This window comes from Octopus bimaculoides, chromosome 11 (genome assembly GCF_001194135.2).
Source record: "Octopus bimaculoides isolate UCB-OBI-ISO-001 chromosome 11, ASM119413v2, whole genome shotgun sequence".
Taxonomy (NCBI): domain Eukaryota; kingdom Metazoa; phylum Mollusca; class Cephalopoda; order Octopoda; family Octopodidae; genus Octopus; species Octopus bimaculoides.
The window spans coordinates 53,124,570-53,137,030 of record NC_068991.1 but is presented as its reverse complement, the minus strand read 5'-3'; the positions used below and the strand labels follow the sequence as shown (position 1 = coordinate 53,137,030).

Here is a 12,461-nt window from a genome sequence, read left to right as displayed (position 1 = left end):
TAGGGAAAAGAACCAAGGTTCATGAACTCATCGATGAAAATTCACTGTCACATATAGAAAAATTGATAATTAAAAGCACAATAAATGAGTATAATATAATACAAAGTAAATATCATAAGATAAAGATTGTGCTTTTAATTATTAATTTTTCTATATGTGACAGTGGATTTTCATCGATGAGTTCATGAACCTTGGTTCTTTTCCCTAAAACTATATATATATATATATATATAAAACTATGATTCGTGGTCAGCCTATTAATTACAAACAAATATTAACTTTACGAGACGTGTTGAATGTTCTTTTCTTTAGTTTATACAACTATTTGTCTAACTGTTGGCAGGCCCTATCTGTCAAGTTATCGCTATGTATAAAACTAACAGTACATATAAAAATGTATGCGTTTGTGTAATTTGTATACACACACACACACACACCCATTTACTGATATATAAATATATGTATTCAATCAAAAAGTGTTAACACCTAATAGTAACAGAAGTATAAGCAGTTTGATATTTTTTTTATATTACTGACGTTCAATTCCAAATCCTTCAATAGATGTGCGTGTAGAGTTTATATATTATATTGGTATATCTACGCAATAGGTATGTGTGTTCCCTTTTGTACCCACTCATAAAATTTGTTTTTTAAATATTAGACATGGTGGAAAATTGATTTCCTATGTATTATAATAATAATAATGATGAGAAAGTCATAAAAATTAAGAATTTCTATTAAAAAAATTTAATTTCTGTATTATGTATTCATATCCCAATTCGCCTAACGTTAAGGCCTATATTGCCTAACACTGAAATTTGCCTAACCTTGGGACGTGAATATACATAATACAGAAGTGAAGTTTTTTTTAATAGAAATTCCTAATTTTTATGACTCATCGTCATTATTATTATGACATGGTAGGAAATAAATTTTCCACCATGCCTAATATTTAAAAAAAAAAATTGGTGGGGTACAAAAGGAAGTCTTTCCCCGAGAGCTTCGTGCATTGACACTTAGTGTACGAAAATCTCGGCCCTTGAGTCGCTCTAACTTTTACCGATTATAAATAAAAAATAACAAAAATATATACTCACGTTTTGTGTTTTATATTCTTGTTTGCGTCACCAAACCTATGTGTGTGTGTTATTTACCTGCTGCTGGGATGCAAGCTGAAACTTGAACAGTTCAGGCTGAGTCAACTGGACGAAGTGTTCTGATGCTGAAAGAACCAAAACCACCTAGATTGATGATACATCCCAGAGCACTGTCATGTGTCTTGGCACTTGTTTGTGTATGTGTCCCCGTAACATAGTGGCTTGGCATAAGAAACCGATAGGAAAAAAAAAAATGTAAAACGTGCTTGGGTCATTTCATTTGACTAAAAATTCAAGGCGGCGCCCCAGAATGGCTGCAGTCTAATGACTGAAACAAGTAAAAGATAAAAGGAGATATCTGTGTGTGTTTGTAAAGAGAGAGAGAGAGTGCTATATATATATATATAAAAATATATACACACACACACACACACACACATACATATCAAACACCATACAACATGAATTCATGATTTATTAAAATTATCTCTGCCTCTAGAGAATTTGTCACCAAATGACAATTATGACAACCTCCATATGAGGAGAGATAATTTCAAGAATCAAGAATTCTGTGAAGTTAACATTCCATTACGGAAAAGGACAGGCTTATTATCTGGAGATAAAAGGACGATTATGCATACCTGTTTCTGCCTTAATAAGCATCACCAGAATGACCATTGTCCACTCTTATTACCAATAGTGAAGGGACTTAAACATATACGAAAAGAGTAGAACATATATATGGCCTAAGTAATTTACATAATTTAAATAAAATTAGATAACTGAAATAACTCAGACGGCCAGTGGCATGCATCTGAACAATATACATGTATACAAGTATATCAAATACCATACAACATATTTTCTTGATTTATTAAAATTATCTTCACCTCTAGAGGATGTGCTAATTATTAAATGGTAATTTAAACCTCCTCTACAAGAGAAGAGATAATCCCAAGACTCAACAAATCTCCAAAGTTAACATGCTATTAAGGAAAAGGTCAGGCTTACTGTCTGGAGATAAGGGGACAGATGTGGGCATGTTTGTTCCTCAATAAGCGTCATCAGCATGACAATTGTCCAACCTTATATATGCATGTCTTTGTATAGAGTTGTACACAAGGCTGTTGCTTTCGTGGTTTGGAAGAGGAAGAACTGGGACAAAGAATGACGTCTAGATGTTGAGTCTCACAGAGAGGATGATAAAGAATTGAGATGATTGGCAACTTACTCTGCTCAAAGAGTCCCTGTCTATCTAAGCAAAAATAAAATGAGGCCTTAAAAGCATATTATGCCTATGCTTCTGTCCCTGATGTATCTCTTCTCCACTACTCATCTTCCTAACACTCACCCCTCCATCATTTTTCTGACTATGACACTATTCATTCAGCTGCTGTAATTTTGAGAGCAGAACTGCACATTTTCTACCAACACCTCACTACAGCTCACTCTTCCCGGAACCACTTATTTGTTTCACATTTTCATTATCATCCCTTACAACTTTTATTTTCCACTGAATGCCCCTTTCACATTCCCTTTTCTCTTGTACGTCATCTTATTTTGGGAACAATTTCCTCTCCCACTCCCTCTATTCATCTATTTCCACCCCTATGTAAATCTGACCTCATCCCTGGCACTGCATCTCTCACACCTCATTCCCACTAACTTCACATCATCTGAACTGCTTGTACTTCATTCTTCCTCACAACAACTGATATTCACAATTGACCACACCTCTGCCTGTGTTCATTTTCTCCATTCATCTCTATACCCATCTCTACCCATCTCTACCCATCTATTACTTTCCTTATAGACAGTGCAGAACAATTTAGTCCTTGAACCTGTTGTTTCCTGTCATATCATCCAGCCCATGCCAGGATGGACTTCAAATATGTTTATACACACTTGCACACACCCCTCATGTACAGTTACCTCAAGTTATGTAATTTCATGTGTACATAATATGACCCCCTAACAGAAACTTGGCTAAATTTAAACAATTTAAAAAGTACACATCTTAGACAAATACCACTTCTCAGCATTTTAGCTAAAATCACAGTATAATTAACAATTTGAAAAATTATAATTACGATATATATGACCATTATTATTTAATGATGATGGTATATATGAATATTTGTATGTTTGCAGCACTATATATATATATATATATATATATATATATATATATATATATATATATATATATATATATATATATATATATATATGGGGTGAAATTTTCACTGAATGTGTATGTTCTTCTGGATATTTTTTGGGTCACAATGAGTGTATATATATATATATATATATATATATATATAAACATCAACATCAACACCAACATCAACACCATTTCAGCCTCCTCCAATACCAACTCACCAACAATACTATGAACAAGCAATTCAATCTACAATAATTAAGATAATGTAGTACCTTATTGTATTTCAGAATTGAATGAAATGTCTTTCATCTTAGCTAATGAGGATTGACTTGAGTCTAAAGAGCAACAACAATACAATTAACTAGCACAATATGAGTGCTGCCACCACAAAACAATACTCCCCCACCATCACCAACAATTAAGCCAATACAATCACCACCACCAACTTTTGAATAACCAACTGACTACAACAGTGTTAAATATAACTGTATCAGCAGTGTCTGCAGCTACATATGTTGTATGTCAACACAATGTGTGTGTATGTATGAGTAGAGTGTGTTGTTATGGCTTTAGGAGTGCAAGGGTGTAGTACCCATTAACCTGGTGAACCTTCAACGAACTGTAATCATGCAGTACTTCCTCCTCCACTTTTCATTCTTTACATCTTCTTGTTTCCATTTTTATATCTTTAGGAATATGACAACAGTATTTCTTGGTGCTATTTTTATTTTATTTAAATATTTGTTGTGTATAATTGTTGATCACTGTTGGATTTACTCACAGTTCAATATATCTGGATAGAAGCCATCAAATTAAACTGTAGGCAGTAATGTGAAAAAGAAGTTAAAGAGATTACTCTAATTTTTGAAAAGGCTTGAAGCAAGAGAATAAAATCAGCCACATTGCTAAAACAGAAGCTTGCAATGTCTGCAGTAGAAATAATACATGACAATAGAGAGAAAATGAAATGCTACTCATTTTACTACTCATACTTTATCTTTCCTGAGATCTGATGTGATGCTTAATATGGAACAAGTCCTTCAGTGCATGGATCAAGGATCAGAATTGACATAATGTGCTGATAAGCACAATAGAAATTCAAAGAAAAGCAAAAGCCAAATTTTATATAATGATTTGCAGGAAAAGGAAGGTGAAACATCTAATGAAAATCTCTTTTTGCTAGTAAAAACTGATTTGAAATATTTAAAAAGCACTTCAATTTATACAACAATAAAATCAATGGAGCTATCAGTGCGAGGCTGCAACTAATTACCTGAACAGCTGAAGAAAATGATTGTTGAAGGCAACTGTACATCAGAGCAAGTATACAATGTTGATGAAACTGTACTTCTTGGAAACATACCTTCTAGAACTTATTTCTTGAGAAGAAAACTCAATACCAGGATTTGAAACTTCCAAAAATCATCATCTGGGAGAAAATACAACCAGAGATATGAAATTAAAGTCCCTACTCATCAGTTTGAAAATCCAAGGGCTTTCAAGGGTTACATGAAGTTTAATGTATCTGATTTAGCATTCGAATAAAAAGATATGGATGACAGAGCTTTTTTGAAGAGTGATTTACAAACATTTTTATTTCTATTGCTTTAGAAAGGTGCAATACCAGACATAATCTTTCCACCAAAGCACTTCTCCTTTCAGATAATACACCAAGCCACCCAGTGAACTTAAATGAGCTTTCTAATAATGTGAGAGTAGAATTTTTCCCTAAGAGTACAACTTCTTTGCTCCAACTATTGTCTGGGAAGAAATTTCAAACAACTTATGAAATCAGTTGACAGAGAATAAACCTATTGTTAGAGGCTTCTGAATGAAATGAAACACTATTTTAAATGGTGTTTGGAAAAATGTGACCAAATTTTACAAGATTTCCATAAGTAGAAAGGATTTAAATAAGTCAAAGATGACACCTTTGCACCACTCAGGTGACACCCAGATCTGTTTGGGTCATATATCTGGTGAGGGTTTTACGAGGTCGAAGTGCACATCCTACCTCAACCTCTTTTAGTTGCCTTTTACAACATGCAGAGGAAGCATTGGATCTATTCTTGTCATGTCAGTCTCTATACACTAGAGCAATGTGAAATGAAGTGTTTTGCTCAGAGAACACAACACTCATGACCTGGTGGTTGTGCGTACAACACTCCAACCTCTAGAGCGCATACCTTCACAATGTATGGTAGTTGTGAGCCTTACCATCCTACAAGTGATGTCTTTCATTTCCAATCTTGCATGGAAACATATCTGGCCATAGAGGAAATATTACCTTACTTTAAGGCATGGGAGTTGGCAACAGGAAAGGCATCTGGTCATTAAAAATCTGCTTCAGTGAATTTCATTTGACCCATGTGAACATGGAAAAGTAGACATTACAATGATGGGGATGATGATGACTGTTCCTATATGTATGAATATATGCATGCATATACATATATATAAATGCATATGTATGTGTCACATATATATAGTTTTTTTTATGACTACCTCACATGCTTTCACATTTTTGTATATCTTTGTTTTAGCTCATTGACATATGTGTTTGTTGTCAATGTGCTAAAACTTTTTAGAACCTGTGTGTTAACATATTTCTCCTGTTCATTTTGAAAATTTATTCGCATGTTGCATATTAATGTATCTTTCTGTGGTATATGCTACAATTTTTTTAAGAGGAAATTTTGTGTCCAACTCACTAAAATATGTGCAAACATTTAAGCATACACTGTAAGTAGTGCTGGTTTTTTCTAATGTATATTATTTTGTATTGATTGCATTGTACAATGTTTTCCTATGCAAAGGTAAATATAACATGCCTTCTTATTGCAATAGTTGTTGAGACATGATTTAATTTACAAATGATTAAATTTGGATTTACGAAAAAAGTGTTATTTCTGCATTTAATTTCTGTATTGAGTAAGAGATGTTGTTTAATATTTTGACAGTTCGAGGATGTCGACCTGGGAAGATAGTTCAGATGACAGAGGCAGAAGTTCGTGGTCTTTGTTTAAAGTCCAGGGAAATATTTCTTAGTCAGCCTATTTTATTAGAACTGGAAGCCCCTTTAAAGATTTGTGGTAAGTTATTTCAATATTTTTTTGTCTTTTATTTGTTTCAGTCATTAGACTGTGGCCATTCTGGGACACCATCATGGAGAATTCTTAGTCAGATGAATCAAACCCAGTCCTTTTTTTTTGTTTTTTGTTTTTTTTGAAGCCTGGTACTTATACATATTCTACTGGTCTCTTTTCCTGAACTGCTAAGTTACAGGGATGTAAACACACCAACACCAGTTGTCAAGCAGTGTTGGGGGACAAACACTGACTCAAAGAAACGAGTGTGTATGTGTGTGTGTGTGTATATATATATATATATATATATATATATATATATATATATTCATACATGCATACATACAGCAAGCTTCTTTCAGTTTCTGTCAGTCCTGTCCACTCACAAGGCTTTGATCGGCTAGAGGTGATAGTAGAAGACATTTGCCCAAGTTGCTACACCTTGAAACTGAACCCAGAAGCTTATGTTTGGGAAGCAAACTTCTTACCACACAGCCACACCTGCACCTATATATTAGCATTGTGTCCTTTTTGTTAAATAATTTCACATCCTAACATTACAGCTGTTTAGTTTTGCTAGTTATTAATACTTAATAGTTTACATTTTAATTTAATCTAAGTGAAATCATTAACTTGAAGGAAAAGAAGTTTGCTCTTTTGAGCAGACCTCCTTTCCATTATCCTTTAGTATTTAAACTGGCCTTATCCAGATATTCTACCTGTTTTATGTTCAAACTGACCAGATTTAGCCTCTCAAACCTACCCTACAATGTCATTCTAAAAATAAACTGTCACAAAGCTATGAGATAATGCATGATTAATTAAAAACTGTGAATAAGCAAGCAAGTATTATATTTGGTAGAGTAATCTGAATTCTAAAGAGTTAAACAGAAATGAAATGATTCTACTCAGAATGTTAGACTTCTTCCTCACAAAATAAATTATTCCACTTCATGTACTTTTTCTGTTTATTGTATGCCATTGCAGATCACTACTAGTTTGTTTATATTCTTCTATTTCATATAAACTTGAACAGTTGTTGGTATATTACTAGGAACTCAGTTGTTTTTTTCACTACAAGGTTCACCTATTTAAACAGAACAATCATCAGAGATATTCCAGCCACTACCATACTTTGTTACTATAAACCAGCGTCTTTAGCACCGACATTTTCTATATATCCGTCTTTTATTTAAAAACAGAATAGAGTTCCTATTTGGAGGAAAATATACTGCTATTTCTAGCAGGTTGATTGATCATGTACAGGCTTCCTTGTTGAAAACCCTGTTGATTTTGTTGGTTTAAGAAAGAAACATTTAGAGTTTTTAGATTTTATATTTATAACAGTATTTCATAAAATATAGTAGAAAAGATTATTTCAAATCAGTAAAAAATAAATCCAAATAAGGTTTGATCAATTTCAATATAAATCTTACCTTGACCTGATTGCAAAATAATTGAAATAATTGTAATAGAGTGGTGGGGGCAAAGCATTGTGTGATAAAGACCTGTTAAGGCTTAAGCAATATGAAATGAAACACAAAAGTGAAGACTGAACAACTTACTGAAGTTTTACTTTGTATTTTAATATTTTGGGGTTAGGACCCCTTCATCAGGACACATAGTAAAATGGTAGATGGAATAAAGGTATTGTTGCTTGGATATTTTGGAGAAAGTAGTAACATATGCAGATTGGTGGTGTTACAGTAGTCGGTCTATTTTGTGTTCTTGTCTGCTGCATTATGTTGATTTCAGCTTGACAATTGGGATGGTCTCTTTTATTCGAAAGTTACTTGTGTTATGTTCTGTGGCCCCAATGGATACATTAAAGTCCCAGGTCTGGTACTTCTGCAGATGTTTGTGGACTGAAGTGTTTGTATGCATATGTTGATGATGATGATGATGATGTTCTTCGATAGGTGGGATAGATTTTGCATACTACATAATACCACTTCAGCTTTTGTCAACTCCTCTCTGAGTTCCAGTATCCTGAGATCTGATTTTACATCTTTCTCCCTTGGCTTCCTTTTCTATACATTATGTATTCAAACCATTGTAGTCATTTCTTCTACATACAGCAACTAACAGCTTTAAAACTCAGCTGCTCTCTCAATCCACTTGTACTTTGTCTTTCATACACACATCTTACATATGATTCATACAAGTTAGCCTTTTGTACAAAGGGAAGCCCTTTGTTTATAACAAAGGCAATATTCTGAAATTCTCCCACCCATTCATTCCCTTAGATACTATACTATAGCCAACACTAATTGACTTCTTGGTAATGATAATTATTAGTTATGTCTAGTGAGTTGTCTGAGCAGTTCATAGACTTCATTTCATTGGTGCCCTTATTATTAACTCCACCTGTATATCTAACACATCCAAAGAATTGGTTCTTTGACGGTGTGCCAAAGATTTCATTGCATTGTTTGCTCTGAGTACACAGTAAATTGACTACTTGCCTATTCCCTTTCTACAATGGAAAGCAAGGCTGTTTCCCAAATAAACCTGGAATTTATATTCTCTGTTATCAGTGAACACTTTAGTCTGTATTATATTGATCTTTGAACTGTAGACCATTAGTTTAGGTCTGGAACAGTTCTTCAGATTCAACTGTTAGATCATCAGAATGTAAGAATTATCAAGGACTATAATGAATCTGAGAAGACGGAAGTTTTCTGACCCTTGGCAGATTAAATTCCTTCCTGAACTTGTTACCAATTCTGACCTTGCAGAACTTTCTACACCTAGTTTCTTGAGTTAGGGACCCTATGAACAGCTTTCTCCAGATCAGCCTAGTAGAACAATTTGCTCTCAGCTTATAATTTATCTTGCAGTTATCTCATTAAAAGTGGTCTTAGAGAACTCGGTTAATTAACTTAACATTTTCAATTGTTGATGACATCATGCATGGTTTTCAGTTTCTCTTTGGATGGTTAAGTTGCTAATTTGTTATTAGATATGTTGTGGTTATATTTGTATTCTTTCTTAAAACATATTTAACCCCTTAGCATTCAGATTATTCTGTCAAATCTACTGCTCATTTATTCACATTGATTCGAATTAATCATACATTATTTTGTAGCTTTGAAATTTCAATGATGTGATTGCTTATTTTTAGAATGGCTTAGGTGGGAAGGGCCAAATCTGACTGGTTTGAACTTAAAATAGAGTATTTGGGCTGGATGTGGCCAGTTTAAATGCTTAAGTGTTAAAGATTAAGACATAACGATTATGATAAAGCATAATTTTATTTTATGTATGAATGGAATGCAATAGACATGTCATGTTAAAGCAATTTTAACAAACTATTTTTGGCATCTTTAGCATATTAAAATTGTACAAAATACTATCTAGTGTTTACATCTCTCAAATATTCTCTGAGTATTCTCCAATAATAAAAAAAAATTGAAACAGGGCACATCTTCTCATGTACTATCCAAAGCTCATCAGGATAGCTAAATAAATAGTCTGCTTAGTTGTGTCTTCACGTTAATGTAATAATTTCAAAACTTTTACAAGAGATAAGCAGAATCCGTCTATAATGCCTGGATGTTATTTCTCTCTGTTACCACCTGGGAGATACTTCTTTGCCAATACACTCCCTTTTCCTTCACATTCTATTTTCATCTACTTATCAGTCACTTGTTCTTTTATATTATTATATACCCAATACAATATTTTTTTTATTTACTACTATCTTTCTCTTTTTTACCTATCCCTCCTCACTCTTTTTTTATTTTTGTTAACTTTACCGATCTCTCCGTATCTCTATCCTTGAGTACCTACTTTCTTCAGTAGCAAATCTTCAATTACCTATCAGTGGACCACTTCAAGAGTAGTGGGTATTGATTATTTAACAACTGATAAAACAAATTCCTGTGAAGTCCCTTTCATTCCAAATTGCTGATGACCATCCAGTAACACAAATCTGATGATTCTAGTTGGGTGATAACACAGTTCTTGACTTACCAATTTTCACTGACGTTTGAGTCATTCTGCTGTTGGGAAAGATTCCACAGTAGTGGCCCAGCTTTGTAAGATAATGTAATGGTTAGTAACACTTGTAAGTTGGCAGTCCACCCTCTTTCATCTACCATCAAATGAACAATGATATGTTAATTGTTCTCAATCTATTGGATAATTTTCTCCATATGTATATCAGCATTTGTAGATTTTGTTCCAAACTGGGCCCTGCTCATCACCTCTTTCTTAGTCAGGCACAGAAAACGATAGCAAGAAGCTCTTCTTGCTTGGAAAATGCATGACTACCACTTATTTCAAGGTTCTGTACATCATCTCCCAAGAGGTTTCTTCTCTGGCAAACTTCCCAGTATCTTGCACTGACATATCCAGCAACTGTTTTGAGATCTTGGAATGAGGTTAGACCATGATCATTATGCAAACAGTTGTCTGGGATTTAAATACATGATAAAAATTCCTCATTCAAAAAATCTTATCTTCAAGGAGTTAGCTTGCATTTTCAAATACCTTGGCATTTATTCCTTCATTGTTTCACATTTAGATTTGTTTATAATTTTTTAAAATATTCAGGTATTATACACTATTAATCAGCTTGTTGATTTTTAAATTGCTCACACACACACTTCAGACATAAAAAATTACACACCTGAATATATTAGAAATATAAACAAATGTAAATTGTGAAATAAAGAATGAATAAATTTTCTATCTTCCAAGATATTTGAAGCCTCATGCTAACTTTTTGACAATATGATTTTTAAATCAGTGATTTAATAATATCAGCATTCCAATACTCACACACACACATATATACACATACACACACATATATACATACAGTGAGAGAGAGAGAGAAATAAGGTACACCAGACTGTCATCTGAGAATGATGGACAAGAGAGATTAAAGAAAGCCTGAAGGAGAAAGAAAACCAGTTTGATGTGACTGGTATTTCTGATCCTCCCACGACAACTATTAATTTCAGTCTCTCTCTCTACATCTTTTCTTGACCCGTTTCTGTTTTACACACAAAGGGCATTGGGACTTTTGTTCATAGTTTATTCTGGGTTACATATGAATCTCTATGCAAAATTTAGTGAGACTAAACTTAGTCTTACTAAATTTTGCCTAGAGATTCATATAAGAAATTGTTTCATGGCAAACTGTCATGCTTTTTCTGGTGATAATAGCCGAAATTCTTGTCAGTTTTATTTTTATTAAGTTTTTTAATATAAATCTCAAAATTTATACTTTTATATCTAATTTGATTCAATTTTTTTTTTTCTTTTGCATTTTTCTAAAACCTTAGAAATTCTTTCTGGTTTTGGTTTTCAGCCTCAATAGATTTGTTTTGGCAAACTTATTCTTTAACATTTATCCAAGTTTACATAATTAGAAATATATCATTATTAATATATTCAACACAATTGTTATTCACCTATTGTGATATCTAACATTTACATATTTCTAATTTCTAGGTGACATTCATGGCCAGTACAACGATTTGTTAAGGTTATTTGAATACGGTGGTTATCCTCCTGAAGCCAACTATCTTTTCCTTGGAGATTATGTGGACAGAGGGAAACAGTCTTTGGAAACAATTTGCTTACTTTTAGCCTACAAGATTAAGTACCCTGAAAACTTCTTCCTATTACGTGGTAACCATGAATGTGCCAGTATCAATAGAATATATGGTTTTTATGATGAATGTAAGTATACAGACATGCATACTTTCTCTCTATATCAGGTCATCCCATAAGTTCTGTCTGATTTTACCTTTTTTAAAATTGAATGAAATTTAATAGTATTTTAGAATGTCTAATGGAATTTAAAATTATTTTTATGCACTTGTGTACATTTAAACTAATTAAATATTATTTTACAGAATAATAGAATTAGAATTTCTTTGATTAAAACCATTTCTAACATGGAAGTATCCAAAGAGCATTTGAGGCACATAATTCTTTATGAGTACAAAAAAGGAAACTCTGCAGCCAAAGTGACTCGAAACATATACTCAGTTTATGGGAAAGAATGCTTGAATGAAAGAACTTGCAGAAGATGGTTTGCAAGAAGTGGAGATTTCAGCTTTGAAGATGAAAATCGAACATGACGTCCAGTTGAGTTTG

The 12,461-nt window shown here is 33.1% G+C and overlaps 1 protein-coding gene across 1 annotated transcript in view; it reads left to right on the top strand.

Annotated features, from left to right (window-relative positions):
* Positions 1-12,461, top strand: part of LOC106873168 (serine/threonine-protein phosphatase PP1-beta catalytic subunit-like) — a 32,016-nt gene that overhangs the window by 852 nt on the left and 18,703 nt on the right. Inside the window, 2 exon segments of the mRNA XM_014920400.2 lie at positions 6,222-6,353; positions 11,811-12,041. Coding sequence (XP_014775886.1) covers positions 6,222-6,353; positions 11,811-12,041 — 363 coding nt within the window.